Source organism: Chenopodium album, chromosome 1 (genome assembly GCF_948465745.1).
Source record: "Chenopodium album chromosome 1, dcCheAlbu1.1, whole genome shotgun sequence".
Lineage (NCBI taxonomy): Eukaryota > Viridiplantae > Streptophyta > Magnoliopsida > Caryophyllales > Amaranthaceae > Chenopodium > Chenopodium album.
The window spans coordinates 12,263,722-12,280,707 of NC_137834.1; the positions used below are offsets into that span (position 1 = coordinate 12,263,722).

The 16,986-nt window shown below is 34.7% G+C and overlaps 1 protein-coding gene across 1 annotated transcript; it reads right to left on the reverse strand.

Annotated features, from left to right (window-relative positions):
* Positions 1 to 3,948: 3,948 nt before the first annotated feature.
* Positions 3,949 to 6,715, reverse strand: LOC145642121 (formin-like protein 4). The gene is made up of 2 exons (XM_081693214.1): positions 5,547 to 6,715; positions 3,949 to 5,429 (listed from the first exon to the last, which is right to left on the reverse strand). The coding sequence occupies exons 1-2, from the start codon at positions 6,713 to 6,715 to the stop codon at positions 4,097 to 4,099; spliced, it is 2,502 nt and encodes an 833-aa protein (XP_081549340.1). The 3' UTR covers positions 3,949 to 4,096.
* Positions 6,716 to 16,986: the final 10,271 nt, after the last annotated feature.

Sequence of the window (16,986 nt, forward strand, 5' to 3'; positions counted from 1 at the left end):
TTACTTCCCCCATTTGTCAACCAAACAAGACTATAGTATAATTTACTTTCCCCATTTTTTCTTTTTGTATCAACCAAACAACATTTTAATTTATCAAATCCTATGAATTTTTACTTTTCCTCATTTTATGTTGTCAACCAAACAAGGACATAATATAATTTTTTTTCTCTACTTTTTTTTTAAAAAAAAATTTTTTTTTTCAATTGCAATCTTTTTTATTTTTTATTATATATAAGTAAAAATTATAAAAGTTGTAGATTGTAATTGCATAAACCAAAATGAATCTAACAAAAACTCAAACTTAAACCAAACCCAAGGTCTTTAGTTAACTAGGTTTTTTTTCTTAACTATAAATCACTAAAATCGCCAAAAGGGGAGTTTATAAATATGGTAAAGTTAAAATTGTTTCAAATACGAAGTAGAAAAAAATGGAGGATGTGTAATACTATGTAGTTTGTACTCCCACCATATTTTTTTAAGTGTTACACTTACCAATGTGGGTTTTTTTATTTTTTTTTTTTTATTGTCTTATACTTTTTTTTTTTTTTTTTTTGCCAACACAATTTAAAATGACTGTTTTGATCTAGACATGTTTTGAGGTGAGAATTGATCCGAAATCTGGTGAAATCGAGAATAAAACTCTAACCACTTGAATTAATTTCTCATTCTGTAATAAATAAAGCAAATAAAAAAAATAAAATAAAAAAAATGAAATGAAATAAAAATTGAGGACTTGAGGTACATCCTTAAGGAAAAAAAAATTGTCAAATGGTAATCAATTTTTAAAAATGGAGGCAGTACTTGGTAAAACCTTTATGATACGGCAAACAAACGTAATGAGAAAGTTTGGAAAATCAAATTCTTGGCCCTTTCTTCTTCGTACGGAGGTCAAAATACACAATATTCAATCCCAAATGACACCCATTTGAATAATTCAACCCAATTAAACTTTCAATAAGCATAATCATACCATTTGAAAGGTTTTTACAGTGACCCAGAAGAGAAAATTCATCATCTGTAATAATAACCAACACAATTTGATTTAATCAAAATCAGTGGGAAGATAAACTACTACTGCTACTGTCATCATATGAGGTAAGAATGTAAAGTTCTTATCTTTCTTCAATTTTGGCTGGTCCTCTTTACTTTGCGATTGTGGTGTTATTATTTTATTTGAGATTGAAGAATTGGTAAATTGGGTTTTATTTATTTCTGTGAATAGTTGTAGATTGTTGACTTTATCCCATGGTTTTGTGTTAATTTTTATTAGTTAATTTTTGGTGGGTTGGTTTCGATTTCTCATGTATGTGTTCAATAACTTTGCATTTTTATGATTGTTTAGTTTTGTATTTCAAGCCAAGTATATCTCTTCTTTGAATTGAGTATTTTAATATTTGGAAGGCAAATTCAGAGTTGAGAATGTAGGAGCAAAGCAAAGCAAGGTGAGACCTGAATAGGCCTGTCAAAACTAAAGGATCCCATTTTAAGTTAGGCTAATTCTATGAAGTAATTCCAAAACTAAGGTCCGGTTCCGTTCACGTTATATCGCCTTAGAACTTGTTCCGTTTACCTTGTTTTCACTTATTTAAGGTCTTATAAATTCAGATAAGTCCAGTTGGTAACCCAAGTTCAAATTACAACTCAAAAAAGTTTTAATAAGGTCTAATAAGTTTAGATAAGTGAAAATTAGATGATTTGTACACAAGCTTAATATAAGAAATGCAAATTTAGATAAGGGTTAGTTCTCACAAGATAATTTCAAGAAAAATAAGTTCATACATGTTCTGATTAGCCTTAATAAGGGCGATATAAGCTTGATTTACAACTAATGTAAGGTCATTTAAGTTCAAGTAAGGGTTTGTGTCTCTTACGTTGAAATTCAGTTCAGTTCAGCTCGGCTTAGTTCAGTTCAGCTCAGCTCCTAATTTCCTTCTCTTATAAAATATTCATTTCAGTTCAGCTCAGTTCAGTTCAGTTCAGCTGAGTTCAGTCAATGAGAACAGGCCCTAAGTTTTGCTAAGATCAAATAATAAATAAAAAAAAGGCCCCTAAGTTACTTGACTTCGATACTTGATACTAATATCAAACACAAATATGTGTGATGTGTTCATGGTGTATTTGTGTAAGACTTGACAATCAATTGGACAAGACTTCCATGTTTTTGTTGCAATATAAAGTGTCTATTATCAAACAATTCCACATCAAAGTGTCAATAATTTGATATGGCCATATGGGTACACAAAATGAAATGGAAACACTTGTTCTCATAGTATTTTTTTGCTTCCATCATTGCATAACGATCATTCTTTTGACAAGGTAGGGCCTTATACTTATAGGAAAATAGAAATTTGGATAATTATTTGGCCCAAAAGAATATACTAGTACAAATTCATAGGAAATTTTACTTCCCGTAAAGGGAGAAAGTTGCTTACCTAATCCCTATGATGCTTTAAATTTTCCTTTTAGCTTAAGTGTGAGTGTTGGATTATGACATTATAAGGGTATGTTCTCTTCGGTTTAATTTCAATTCATTTCAGTTCAGCTCCAATCAGTTTAGTTCAGTTCCTAATTTCTTTCTCTCATAAAATATTCACTTCAGCTATATTTAATTCAGCTCAGCTCCAATCAGTTTAGCTCGGTTCAGCTCAACTCAGTTTATTAAATCACAACAGGCTCTAAGTACTTGAATACTTTGATTTTGAGTTAGAAATCTAAAATGTAGGAAAGTATTCAATTCCTAGTGTTCAAGGTTGAAATATGGAAACTAGTAATTTGTTCTTATATTTTCAAGTTAAATTTGTATCGGAGTATGACTTTTGTTTTAGAGTTCAAGCATCTTAGCTTAAGTTATCTAGAGTAATAAGGTGAAAAGACTGCTTTGTAGAACAGTCGGTAGCTTTAAAATCTTGATGTTGCGCCAACCAAAAGAGAACATATGTTTAGTTGCTTAAATGGCTTGCTTTTGGGTCAAAGATGGTTGGATGACAAGTGGTAAAATTGCAGAACGAGCGTTTATTAGGAGCTGGATCCTCATAGGACAGTAGGACACCTTTAATTACCCTGCTAGATATTAATGTTAAAGATGTTATCCCTTTCAAATTATTAATTTGATGGCAAACTGCAAACCAATCAGAAGAGTGATTGCTTCATTCTGCCAGTTTGGTTACTTATGTAATGTAACTTATTTAGAATTGCAATTTAATGATAAGTTTAACTTTTGTATTCAACTAAAATACAACATATTGTACTAAATACAAACTAAATGCCTTAACCCAATGGATTTGATATGAAAATTACAAGTTACTTGAAATTAGTCAATTTAAGAGGATCAAAAAGCTGTTGATTTGATACATTCAGCAAGGTTTAAAATAAATGTCAATTTACTTGAGTAAACTTTTGGGAATGTGTTACAAACTTACAATTTATATACAAGTACATGCTTGTAGAGTTGGAGCATATGCAAAAAAATAGAATCCTAATCACATGAAAATAGGAAACAATATAAACTAATATAGGTGACAAATTCCGTAATATGTTTCCTGAAGTCTCAAATATACACAATAAACTGCTTATGACTTCAAATTTTCAGAATCAGGACATTCTGTTCAAAATGAAACCATAGTTTTGGTTTTGAATTGGTACAGGTTTCCAGCTAGCTCACTTATGTACAATAGCATGACATATAAGATATGTTTTTTCGACAACTGCAATCTCATGTTCCCTGAACATGCACAATACTTATTGATACTTAAAACTCATTGTGAATACATATCCTAAAGTGCTGGGCAATCTAATGATTCTTTTTCTTTGTGCAATTAAAGATTAAGAGTTCTAAGAGTAATTTCTTCATTCCGTATCTTGAGTGGGTTGGAAGGGGGGAAGGGGGTAGTTGTGTTGAGAATATAATCACATTACAGTATAATGATCACTCATTTCCGGTCCAAAAAATTAAAGAAAAAAGCCAGAATCACTCTATATTTTCAATCTGTTTTTTTCCTTTCAAATTGAATGAAGAAAAAGGACCTTGTGTACTTTCCTCGTCCTGTATTTACATCACGTAAAGTCTGCAACCTTGTGAGACTTGAACTTGTAATTATCAGCTATTATCATCTGTGTCACTTCCACTCGATTTGTCTGACAAGAAATGTCTTGGTAACCTTGGGAATGTCACACGGGTCCTTAAAATATCTGGGCTTGGGGGTGATGAAGGAGTTGATGATGATGAGGAGCTGGCGCTAGATGTATGTGATTTCTTATGTTGCAAACTCCTAGCAATATCTATACAGGCTTGATCAACTGTATTCAGGAAATCCTTTACTATAACAAATAGCAGTAGTGGCTGTTTGTCTTTGAAACCGCCTGCTTGATAGTACTGTGCTGTTTTTGTTACAAATTCCATCACCCTCGTCTGCTCTTCTTGAACAACCTTTATTTCTCCTTCTGCTGCTGCCAGGAACTCTTTCATCTCTGCAATGAAATCTCGCCCCTCATTATCAGCACCACACTGCAGCACAAGTTGCCGGGTTTCAGCAATACGAGCTCCCACAGAAGTACTGATGCTTGATATGGTATCATAGTCAAGGGTGGCTGCTTTCTTTACATTTGAGAACTCGGAACTCAAGCCACCTACAACAGGTAGTCCTAGCTGTAAGAACTCCTTCTCTTGCTCCTCTTTTGACTTTGATTCCTCTGGCTTAAGGTTTGAACTTGAGTTTTTCTGACTGTTTGTTCTAGATAAGCTGTTGTTCCTGTTCATAACACACCGTCTCCCTTCATTTCTGACAACCTCATGAACCACAAAGTGCAGTAGAGTGGTCTTCCCATCACTGCTTTTGTAATCAGAGAGCTTTCGTAAAGCTGTAAGGTTAAAAGCCTTTGCATCTCCTCTTGCAGTCCCTGCATTTAGCCGATTCCCTGCTTTTAAGATTGCTTCCAAAAGTTTCAAAAATACTCCACGATTTCGAAGCTCAGTGCAAGCGGAGTCAAGTGTTTGGAGTGATTCCTTCAGTTGATGGACTTCTGAGCCATAATTGAACCTAAAGAGCATGGTGCTAACTCGAGTGAAGGCTGAGGGAACAGCCTTGAGCAGATGATAAAGGAAGGATTCTGCATCAGCAAGCCTTCCGGCATCTCCCTCAAATGCGAGGATTTGAATCTTCTCTTCTCGTGTAGGAGTTATTCTGGTCAGTTTCTCAAGTATATCTACATTCAGCCCTTTTCCTTCTTGGAGCCCTGCAATCAACTCATTGCGAGTGATGCCCAATGACCGAATTACAATAGCTATGTTCTGGGAACGCCGTGCTTCCAGAATGAAAATCTTTGCTGCTGCATTGGGACTCGCAATACCTTGAACTGCAGCATCTCCCTTGGGGGATTTGCGGTTTGTCGCAACACATCCAAATAGAGCTTCCATCATATCACCGTTGTATCTGTTGCACAAAAAATAATATTCATCAACTTTCAATTCAATTGGGAATTTGGGATTAGATTTTTTTTGGTAATTCTTTTTTGTTGAGATTAAGAAGTAAATCAAATGCTGAACTTACTGGAATGAGCCGCGTTCAATTTTGTCCCACACCATGGAATGATCAGTATTAACGTTGACTTTTTCCCAATGCAATGGCTTCAGTTTGACCTGATCATTCTTGCTGTCTGATACCTCTTCCCCAATAGCAGATGCTTCTCGAATATTTCCACTTGGTGTCCGCTTTGGTGGTGCTGGTGGTTTTAGTGATCCACCCATCTTGAGCGGTGGAGGTGGTGGAGCCGGACCTTTCTTGGCCGCCATTGGCGGCGGTGGTGGTGGTGGAGCAGGTCCTTTCTTGACTGCCATTGGTGGCGGTGGCGGTGGTGGTGGTGTCGATCCTGCCTTGGATGAATTGGATGACGGAAGGGGAGGTAAAGACGGAACTCTACTGATTCCTTCCTTTGCAACAACCACTTTTTCTGCCTCCTCTGCTCTTCCAACAGACTGAAAGGTTGTTTCGTTTTCGAGTTGTTTAGGAGGACCAAGCAGTCTAGCTGATTGCTCTTCCTTAGGATGTATTTGGTTGTAAGAAGACGATGATTTGCCTCGAGAATACGTCCTCCTTCCATTGCTTCCTTTGTTAAACACATCCTTATGAAAAGGTCCGCTCTTCCTTTGGCTCCCTTCAAGCTTCCGCCAATACAGAACATCCAAACCATCTTCATCAACTATTAGCCCTTTGATATTCCCATCAAACCTCGTAAACTCTGTGTGCTGCAACGGCTGCAACCTCCCTCCCCCACCACCACTTCCACCTCCTCCACCCGAAGCAGCAATCGCTCCAACAGTCTGCACCTGACCACCATTCTCCTTCTTCCGTTGAGTATACTTAGTGCAGAAGAAAAAGAGTGCTGCAGCCACCACCAGAGTGCTTGCAGCTGTCACCCCAACAGCCGTGTATATTGCCTTATGAGACGTTGATCGTGATGGCGGAGGCCCTGTCGTATCCGGTGGGGGTGGCAGCAGCGGCGTAGGCTGTGTTGGTGGAGACGGTAGAACTGCGGGACTACTAGGAGGGATTGCTGCTGATGCTGGTGCTGGTGCTGGTGCTGATGCTGGTTCTAATGCGGAAGGATAGAAGGTTTCGATATTTTGTTGACAGAAGGAATGATGAATGAAAGAATTAAGGCACAGAAAGAAGAGAATGAAGGTATGAAAGAAATGGGATGTCTTAGTTAGGAATGCCATCCTCTTTGATCTGTACAAAAAAGAGGGGGGAGGAGAGAGAAAGAGGTAAGATAGGCAACTAATTTAGTTGATTAGTTCTCATTTTTTTGAGGGTGGTTTTGTTGTATTAAGATGATGTTGAGCTGTTCCCATGTTGGGTTCTTTTTCTTGCAGACAATGTCAAAGTAAGCAGGTTGCTGACTTTTAGAATTTTTCCTTGCCATTTTTTTTTAAATCAATCTTTTTTACCTTAGTTTTTACTAAGCCTTTCTTGTTGTGAAATTAGTGTCCATCCTTGTCATTTACGGAGTAAATAAAATTATTGAGGAATATTGTGGTTTGTTAGAATTATGTCTTTTGTTTCATAATATCTGATCACTTAATTAGTTTTAAATCATGTATATTATAATTGGGTTAACGGCGAGGATTTTCGATTAAAATTATGCATCAATCAATGTGATTGAATATCTTCCGTTATAAATCTATACACTTGTATATTTTGGTTTAAATTATTACCAAAAAAATGATTTGTACACATTAGTTTTTTGTATTTATGTATTAAGCTATTAATAATATTGACATTGATTGTTAAATTAGGTAGCATTAGTGCATTACTCTTCATTAAAAAGAAACAAGCATCATTTTAGGCCTTTTTTAATAAATTCAAATTAATACGGAGTAAGTTTTTTTAGACAATTTCATACAATACACAATTTATAAAACCGTTTAACATAGGAAACATTTTCAAACAAAATAAGTTTAAAAATAACAACTAAGTTTTATACTAGTAAAAAAAATATGTTCATACTTTGCACTTAAATACGATAAGTCGATAAGAATAAAAATAAAAAGTATTGTGATGGGCTATATAGTCAATTTTAATATAATATGATTAAATTATGTGCTACATAATTGACATATCATGCAATATAGATTTACTTTGTCTTATGTTTTAAATACTCTAAAAATTGATAGTAGTTGGAACATTGAACTGGTAAACAGCTTTGCTTGGATTTAAGAAGTCATGTGTATGCCATTTTAAAACTTTACAGTAATTATAGCATTAATTTAATTAATTAACTATACAAGTATTTATTAAGGAAAAATGTGAATAAAAGTTTGTTGTACACGTATATGGTAATTGTCAACCCGACTTTAATCTGTCAGTTCACATTCCATTTATATTGATGATCCGATTCTTTCCTTTTCGGGTCCCGCTTTCTTGCCAAAATTATGCGGCTTGTCATTTTTTCATACGGAATACTCTTCAATAATACATCTTCTATGTCAATGCGCGTTTTTCTTTTTTTGTTGTTCCACTTGATTTTTGTATTTTTAGAAACACTTGTTCCATTTATGAACATTTCTTGTACACAACAACTACATATTTTATTTTATTGAAAAAAAAAAAAAACACCAATACGTAATTCGATAATATATATACAAGACCGCCTTATCATTATAAAATTGATCTCATTTTCTTGGTTCTATTTACCTATAAAGTGGTATTATAATGATAAGACAATCTTATTTAAATGTTTCTTTCTACCTTAAACATACATCGTATATGTTCGTTATAATAATGTTAAATGTTCAATGTTTCTTTCTACCCTAAACATCTTACGCTTTGAGTTTGGCTACTTTTAGAGCAAATACATGTTCATCAATTTGATTTACCAAATTGGTAAATCATGGGGCATATAAGGTATTTCACCTCTTTATTTGGGGACAAGTTTGTACTTTCATTATTGTTGAAGCTTAAAGGTTTTGATGATGATGAACTTAAACTAAAGCAAACTCAATTAATAAAGGTTTATAAGTGTTTGATTAGTATAGGTGAAATTGACCTTGGAGGTGGAAGAGTAACTTAGGCTAAGAAGACATGAAGAGACCTTTGAAGAAAAGTCAAACAATATAGAAGAAGAGTTCTCTATCAAGAACTGAGTTCCTTAACATGAATGTTCCCCAACAGGAACTTGGAGGATGCAAGCTTAAGACAGTAAGTTCTGAAAGGAACTTAGTCTGCGGAGTTCCAGTTGAAGACTGAAGAACGAGTGACAGCAGGAACTTGGTCCTGGTCTGCGTGAAGCCCAAGTAATTTAGTATTACAGAAACGCGGTACAACAATATTATCAATTTAGTTAAGATTTTATCTTCTAGATTTATTGTTAAATATGTTAAGTAGATATGCACAAAACTTATTAGAAGCATGACAAGATAATTGGCAAATTAAATTAAATGGAAAAAGATAAAAGAAAGATTTTAAGAAAATATTTTCGAGATAATTTGTTTCTTAAAATCTGGTTTTAACAAAAGATTTTATTTGTTTTGCTATAACTTATCTTATCTTATTTTCCGAAAAGATTTTCTCTTAAAAGATTTACATAAAACTTCATTTTGTGATTTAGTTAAATTAACTTAATTATCTTTTGAAAAACCCTACTTGCTATATGAGTTAATCTTGTATAAATAGTAGAGATCGCATTTTCATAAGTTTTTGTGAGTTTTGCGTGAAGAAATCTCTGAGCTTAATTTGTGTAAGTTTGCCAAGCTATAATCTTGTCATATTAGTTTCGGGTTTCGTGCATGGCTTGCCTAACATATTCTAGGTGTTATATTTTCTGTAATTGGTTGGGTTATTGGGTGTATGTGTATGAAATTTATATTGCATACAGGTAAGATAACTTTGAGTGTAAAAGCTGTGAAATAGTACTGTGAGAGTACGAGAGAATTCAAGTTGGGAACTTGAGCTGGGTAGGATAGAGTCCTACTGTGCAGCAGGTTCTATTTGGAACTTGTGAGTAAAGGTCTGTCATATAATAGGTTTCTAACTTGGTGTTTGCCCTATTATAGTGAATTGGTTTTTATTTGGAAATCCCTTAGAAGGGTCGAGGTTTTACTTCCAGTTGGGCCTTGGAAGGTTTCCTCGTAAAATCATGTGTGCATTGCAAAGTTCCTTTTGTGTTCTGTTTTATATTTTGCAAAAGTAGTCACTGGGAACTCACCTACAATTCACCCCCCTCTTGTAGTGTTCGTTTCAACTAACAATTGGTATCAGAGCAAGGTTCTCACGTTTAAGCAGTTAATTTTGCTAAGTAAGTTCCTGAGGAGAAATGAACTACAAGGAGAAACTTGAAGAAGGATATTCCACCCAACGTCCACCTATGTTCAACGGTAAGTTTTACACCTAATGGAAGAACAGAATGGAGATCTTCATCAAGGCTGAAAATTACCAGGTTTAGTGTGTTATTGAAGCTGGTGATTTTGAGGCAACTACAACCAATGATAAAAACGAGGTAGTTCCTAAACTTAATTCTGATTATGACAAAGAGGACTATTAGAAACTTGAATTGAATGCTTTAGCAATAAAGTATTTACACTGTGGACTTGAACCTCATGAACATAATCGTATTATGGGATGCAAGTCTGCTAAACAGATTTGGGATCTATTGGAGGTAACTCATGAAGGTACAAATGAGGTAAAACGTTCTAAAATCGATTTGTTGATGTCTAGATATGAAAGGTTTGAAATGCAGTAAAAAAAACATAGAAGAAATGTTTACTAGGTTTAATTATATAATTATGAACTGAGTTCCCTTGGCAGGCACATCATTATTGATGAACAGGCTAGAAAGATCTTGAGAAGCCTACCACAAGATGAACGTTGGAGATCCAAAGTTACTGCCATGCAGGAAGCAAAGGACTTCACCAAGTTCAATATGGAACAGCTAGCAGGATTGTTGATGACTCATGAACTACACCTGAGTTCCAATACTAAAAGTTCCAAAAACAAAAGCCTTGCCCTAAAGGCTCAAGATTCAGAGGACTCAAAAGTTAATGAAGAAGAGATGGCAATGCTAGTCAAAAGATTTTAAAAGATGATGAATAACAGGAAGTTTGATAGGAACAAGAAGTTCACAAGTTCTAGAGATACTACCTGTTTCAAGTGTGGGGCAAAAGATCATTTCATTAAAGATTATCCACTTAAGGAAGGAAAGAAGAAAGGAAAGGAGCAATCTAAAGAATCTGGAGTATATAAGCCATACTTCACTAAGGATAATGTGAAGAAGGCAATGTTAGCTGCCTGGGGAGACACAGATTCAGAAGACGAAGAAGACCAACCTCATGAAGAAACTGCTCATCTATGTCTCATGGCCAAAACTGATGAAAAGGCCAAGCTGAAGGAACTTGAGGCTGAGGTATGGTTTTCTCAAAATGAATTAAAACATTTTTCTAAAGAGAATCTAATATGTGTTGTTTTAGATATTCAAGAAGAACTTAAAAAATTACATAGAGCTAAACAGCAAAGTGACAAAGCTTTGACTACTTACAAAGAAAATAGTGAGTGGGTTGATAATATGAAGTTCGACATTCAATATAGGTTCTTTAGTCTTTTTGATGATAACATTGTTTTAAAAGAGACTATAGAAAAATTAAAACATGATAACATACTCTTGAATGTGGAACTGTCTTTGTTAAAATTTGGTATTGATACTCCTAACTCTGAAGTTCCTCCTCTAGCTCAGTATACTAATTTCAAAAATTTGAAATCTGATTTGGAAAATGTAAGGATGGAAAAAGCTAGACTTGAGGGGGAACTTGAGAAGGTTAGGAAAGGAAAACAACCTGTTGAGTATAGGGTTCTTGACTGGATCACAAATGCTCAGACTAAAAGAACATAAGGTTTAGGTTTTAAGAAGAAGTTCCAAAAGGAAAAGAAGTATGTTAATTTGCCTAGTAGTATTGTTTGTTACTTCTGTGGTAATACAGGACATAAGCAGGTTAAATTTCCTAAGAAAAAAAAAAGCACACAGAAGAATGAAAAATTTGTAGAGCAAATTTGGGTTATGAAAAATAATCTCACTCCTACTACACAGGAACCCAAGGAAACCTAGGTTCCTGATACTAATGTTTGATTCTTCATGCAGGTTTCAGTGAGGGGGAACAACACTTGGTACCTCGATAGTGGTTGTTCTAAGTACATGACTGGAGACAAATCTAGATTTCTCTCACTGGATGCCTATTATGGTGGAACTGTGACCTTTGGTGATAATATGAAAGGAGATATAGTTGCTATTGGCAAAGTAGGAAGGTCAAGTTCCCATGCTATTGATAATGTATTTTTAGTCGATGGTCTCAAACAAAACTTGTTAAGTATTTCACAATTTTGTGACAAAGGTAACTCCGTTAGCTTTACATCTAATAAATGCATAATCATCCACAATGACATTGAGAATATAATTTTAGAAGGAACTTGAAAAGGGAACACATATGTTGTGGATCTTAACGAGGTTCCTAATAGCAGTATAACATGTCTCAGTGTTATTGAGGATGATCCTCTATTATGACACAAGATATTTGGTCATGCAAGCTTTTCTTTACTTGATAAACTTAGATCTAAGGAATTAGTGGAAGGACTTCCTTGCATTAAGTTTTTATATGACAAAGTGTGTGATGTTTGTGTTAGAGGAAAACAGACTCGAGCTTCTTTTAAATCCAAAAAGATGTTAAGCACCAAAAGGCCTTTGGAACTTATTCATATGGATCTCTGTGGTCCTATTAGGATCCAAAGAAGAAGTAGTAATAGATATGTAATGGTTATTGTTGATGATTTTTCAAGGTATACTTGGGTTTTCTTTCTTGTAAGCAATGATGAAACATTTGATGAATTTGTGGCTTTTGTAAAGAAAGAACAGAGAAGAATAGGTAACTCATTGATCCATCTAAGATCAGATCATGGAACAGAATTTGAAAACTCAAGATTTGATGAATTTTGCACTAAGCATGGAATGGATCGCGACTTCTCTGCCCCAAGAACTCCACAACAGAATGGAGTGGTGGAACGAAGAACAGAAGCCTGAAAGACATGGCCAGAACTATGCTGATCTCAAGTGGACTGCCTAAGAACTTCTGGGCAGAAGCAGTGAACACAGCATGCTGTATTCTAAACAGAGTATCTGTTAGAGCCATTACCAACAAAACTCCTTATGAACTCATTAAAGGGAGAAAGCCTAACATTTCTTATTTTAAATCTTTTGGTTGTAAATGTTTTGTTCATAATAATAGTAAAAGGAACTTGGGAAAGTTTGATGAAAGAAGGGATGAAGCAGTTTTCTTAGGATATGCCTCTAATAGTAAATCCTATAGAGTTTATAATAAGAGAACAATGTGTGTTGAGGAATTTGTACATGTTATATTTGATAAAACTGAACAGTTGATTGATGTACAGGATTGTGATGATGATTTTGAAATTGGACTTGTACGCAAGCATAATCCAGATGAGGAATCAACATCATTGCAGAAGCAGCAGATGGAAAAAGAAGAAAATACAGAAGCAAATGAAGCACCTACATTGGAGGATGCAACAGGAACTCCACAAGTTCCAGAACAGAACGAAGCTAATGTGGAAATTCCTGAAGAAGTTCAAACTGAGAATCAAGTTGAAGTTCCTACATTTGAACCAGTCATCAACAATGAAGAAAGATTGTATCCAATCAAAGACTTTACACCAAAACCTTGGAAACATCAGAAGTCACATCCAGTGGATGCAATCATGATCGATATCACAAAAGAAACTCAGACCATATCTTAGCTTAGGAACTTCTGTGCATTCTATGCATTCCTATCTTCTATGGACATAAGAACTATGTTGAAGCTTTAACTGACGCTGACTGGATTAATGCTATGCAAGCTGAACTTAACAAGTTTGAAAGAAACAAAGTTTGGCATTTGGAACCTAGACCCAAACAGCAGAAGACAATTGGATTCAAATGGGTGTTTAGGAACAAGCTAGATGATCATGGTATTATTGTCAGGAACAAGTCTAAACTTGTTGTACAAGGTTTCAATCAACAAGAAGGAATCGACTATGAAGAAACATTTGCTCCTGTAGCCAGTTAGAAGCTATACACTTACTTATTTTTTTTGCTGCTTGTATGGGATTTAGGATGTACCAGATGGACGTTAAATGTGCATTTCTAAATGGATTTCTTGATGAAGAAGTCTATGTGGAACAGCCTCCTGGATTTGAGAATCCAGAGTTCCCAAACCATGTCTATAAGCTTGACAAGGCCCTTTATGGGTTGAAGCAAGCTGCTAGAGCATGGTATGAAAGATTATCAAAATTCCTATTAAAAAATGGTTTTAAACGTGGAAAAATTGATAAAACTTTGTTTTTGAAATCAAATGGAACTGATATACTAGTTGTACAGATTTATGTTGATGATATTTTATTTGGTGCAACTAATGAATCTTTGTGCAAGTGTAGGGAATAGTTTCAAGCCTTTAAAATCCCACTGGCTTGAACCCCACTGTGATCATACACTAAAGTACAGTGGCGTCCAAAAGGGAAGAAGATAGAGCAAAAGAGTCGCCAACAAGTTTTTTTAGGAACTTGTAAACCGTTCACGAGGTGAAGGTTACACCCCTTAACGATCCAAGAGATCGTCAACTCCATAAGGTCATGAACCAAATAAGGGTTCGGGGATGATGGTACAAATCCAACCTAAAAGAGATTGAACCTGCCCTAATAATAGGCCTCTACTTTATTCTGCTCGTATTCATGTGCGCTTTCTGATTAACATGCAATCAATAGGATTAACCCTAAACCTGTTTAATCTATGTTGGTTGAATATAATGCACAAATAAACTATTATTGGCGATCACTTGAATTATAATCAAAGTTAACCTAACAAGATTATTAATTATCTTATTAAACGTGATTACAAGTACCAAATTCCCTTTAAACATGCAATAAAAGGTGATCAAGCAATAACAATATAAAATATAATACATATCAAGCAACATAAATAAATAATCAACATCATTAATAATAATAATATTAATCATAATCATAATAATCATAATCATGTTAAAGCATAGCAAGATCCTAGGCATGATACTAACAAGATTAATAACAAACCCTAGCATGTCACTAAACAATAAAAATCAAATCTTTAACCCTAACATGATACTAACATGAATAAATATTAGGAAGAGAATAAAAGGCATCATAGCAATCATATTTAATATTAAAATTAACCTAGACATGATACTAGGAATATCATAATAACAATATAAACATGATTTCTACTTCATAATATCAATTAATCAATTAAAGTACTTACTTGGATGCCTCGTACCTTTTTCTAATAACAAAATACACACGTTAGTAACTTCAAGGAAAATAATAATCAAAACAATTAAATTAAATAATTGAAAGAGAGGTTTGGGACCAAACCCTCAGAAATTAAAACCTTTCACGTCTAGGGCGAAGGCAACTTCGAATATGGCTAGGTGTTTCTAGATCTTGTGAATGCGGAATTTTGTGTTAAAAAGCAAGTTTTAGAAAAGAAAGAATATTTATTCTAAAGAATGAATGATGTTGATGATAGATGATGAATGAAAGAGATGAATGAATGAGATGAATGAATGTGATGAATAATTTGTGAAAGAGAAGAGTTAATTAAAACTTAAGAATAAAGAGAATTGGTGATTCTTCGTGAATCAAAACGGAATTTTTAATACGATATTTGTAGAGAAAATCATCCAAAAAAGATAATTTAACAAAACAGAGTCTGAAAATCGCCAAAACACCTTGGCGCCAGCCCTGGCTAGTTGGCGCCAGCACCAGTGGCTAGCGCCAGACGCCAATGGCTAGCGCCTGGCGCCAATCCTGGTTCCAGGCGCCAAGGCCTGGGGTTGGACGCCAAAGCAGTTTTCAACGCGTTTTCGAAAATCTGATAAATTTCCCGTACTGGAAGATAAAATAATATAATTTCCATCGAAAATGCTATTTGATCTTGATTAAAACTCTGAAGAGTCCTAATTGAATTAGGAATGATAAGACCTTCTAGAATGTTCTAGAAGACTAAAACCATTCCTAATTACATTAGGAATGATAAATTATATTAGGCCCTCCCCTAGATCATTAGGCCGTACTTAAAGCTCAAACCGGGCCCAGTTTAGTAAATTGGCCATAACTTCCTCAATATTCATCGGAATTGGGCTTATAATATATCGTTGGAAAGGTCTTTGCAAACCCCATCCAACTACACCACTATTGGACCCATATCATGGACCAACCAAACTGGATTGGCTGTTTTCTTTAAAATAAAGTTTTTAAAAACAGGAAGAAGAGAAAAAGAAATAAAACTTTCCGCAACACTAAACCTTTCCACACTTTCGTTTCATTCGATTATGATTCGACGTGAAAGGTACTCATCACTGGGTTTGGTTTTGGGGAGACACAAATGGGTGTCTACAGCAAGTATTTTGCTGACCTAATGAGTGGAGAATTTGAAATGATCATGATGGGAGAGTTAAACTTCTTTCTCGGTTTGCAAATTAAACAAATTGAAGAAGGAATCATGATCCATCAACAAAAATACATCAAGAAACTGATCAAGAAATACAAGATGGACAATGCAAAAACCAATAAGACTCCTATGGGTATTGGAAATAGGTTGGATAAAGATCCATCTGGAACTTGCATAGATCAAACTATGTATCGAGGTATGATAGGCTCATTACTTTACTTAACAGCAAGTAGACCTGATATATCTTTTAGTGTTGGACTTTATGCCAGGTTCCAAGCAAATCCAAAGGAATCCCACTTGATAGCAGTAACGAGAATCCTTTGTTACTTGAAAGGAACTGATGACTTGAGTCTCTTCTATCCAAGAAGTGATTCATTTGAATTAAATGGCTTTATTGATGTTGATTATGCAAGTGATCTGGTTAATAGAAAAAGTACTTCAGGTATGGTATAGTTTTTAGGACCTTGTTTAGTTTCTTGGGGTTCTAAGAAGCAAAACACAGTTGCATTATCCACAGCTAAAGCTGAGTATGTGGCAGCAGCAGCATGTTGTTCACAAGTTTTATGGATAAAACAACAGGTTAGAGATTTTGGTATTATTTTTGAATGTGTTCCTATTTACTGTGATAATACAAGTGCTATTTGTAATTCTTAAGATACAGTTCAACACTCAAAGGTAAAACACATCCACATTAGGCATCACTTCTTAAAAGACAATGTGGAGCAAGGGAATATTAAGTTAGAATTTTGTCAAACTGAAAATCAAATTGCCGATATTCTAACCAAGCCCTTGAACAGAGAAAGATTTGAGAAATTGAGGGAATGATCAAGCTGACTTGATTGCTTTTCAAGTTCCAAGATATGGTAAAGTCAGAAACAATGTAAATAAAGCAAAAAGAGCATTTAGCACAATCTTGGTGTGCTAAACATAGCTGAAGTGTCACCGTTGTTAATCACTTAAGGTTAGTTCACTAAA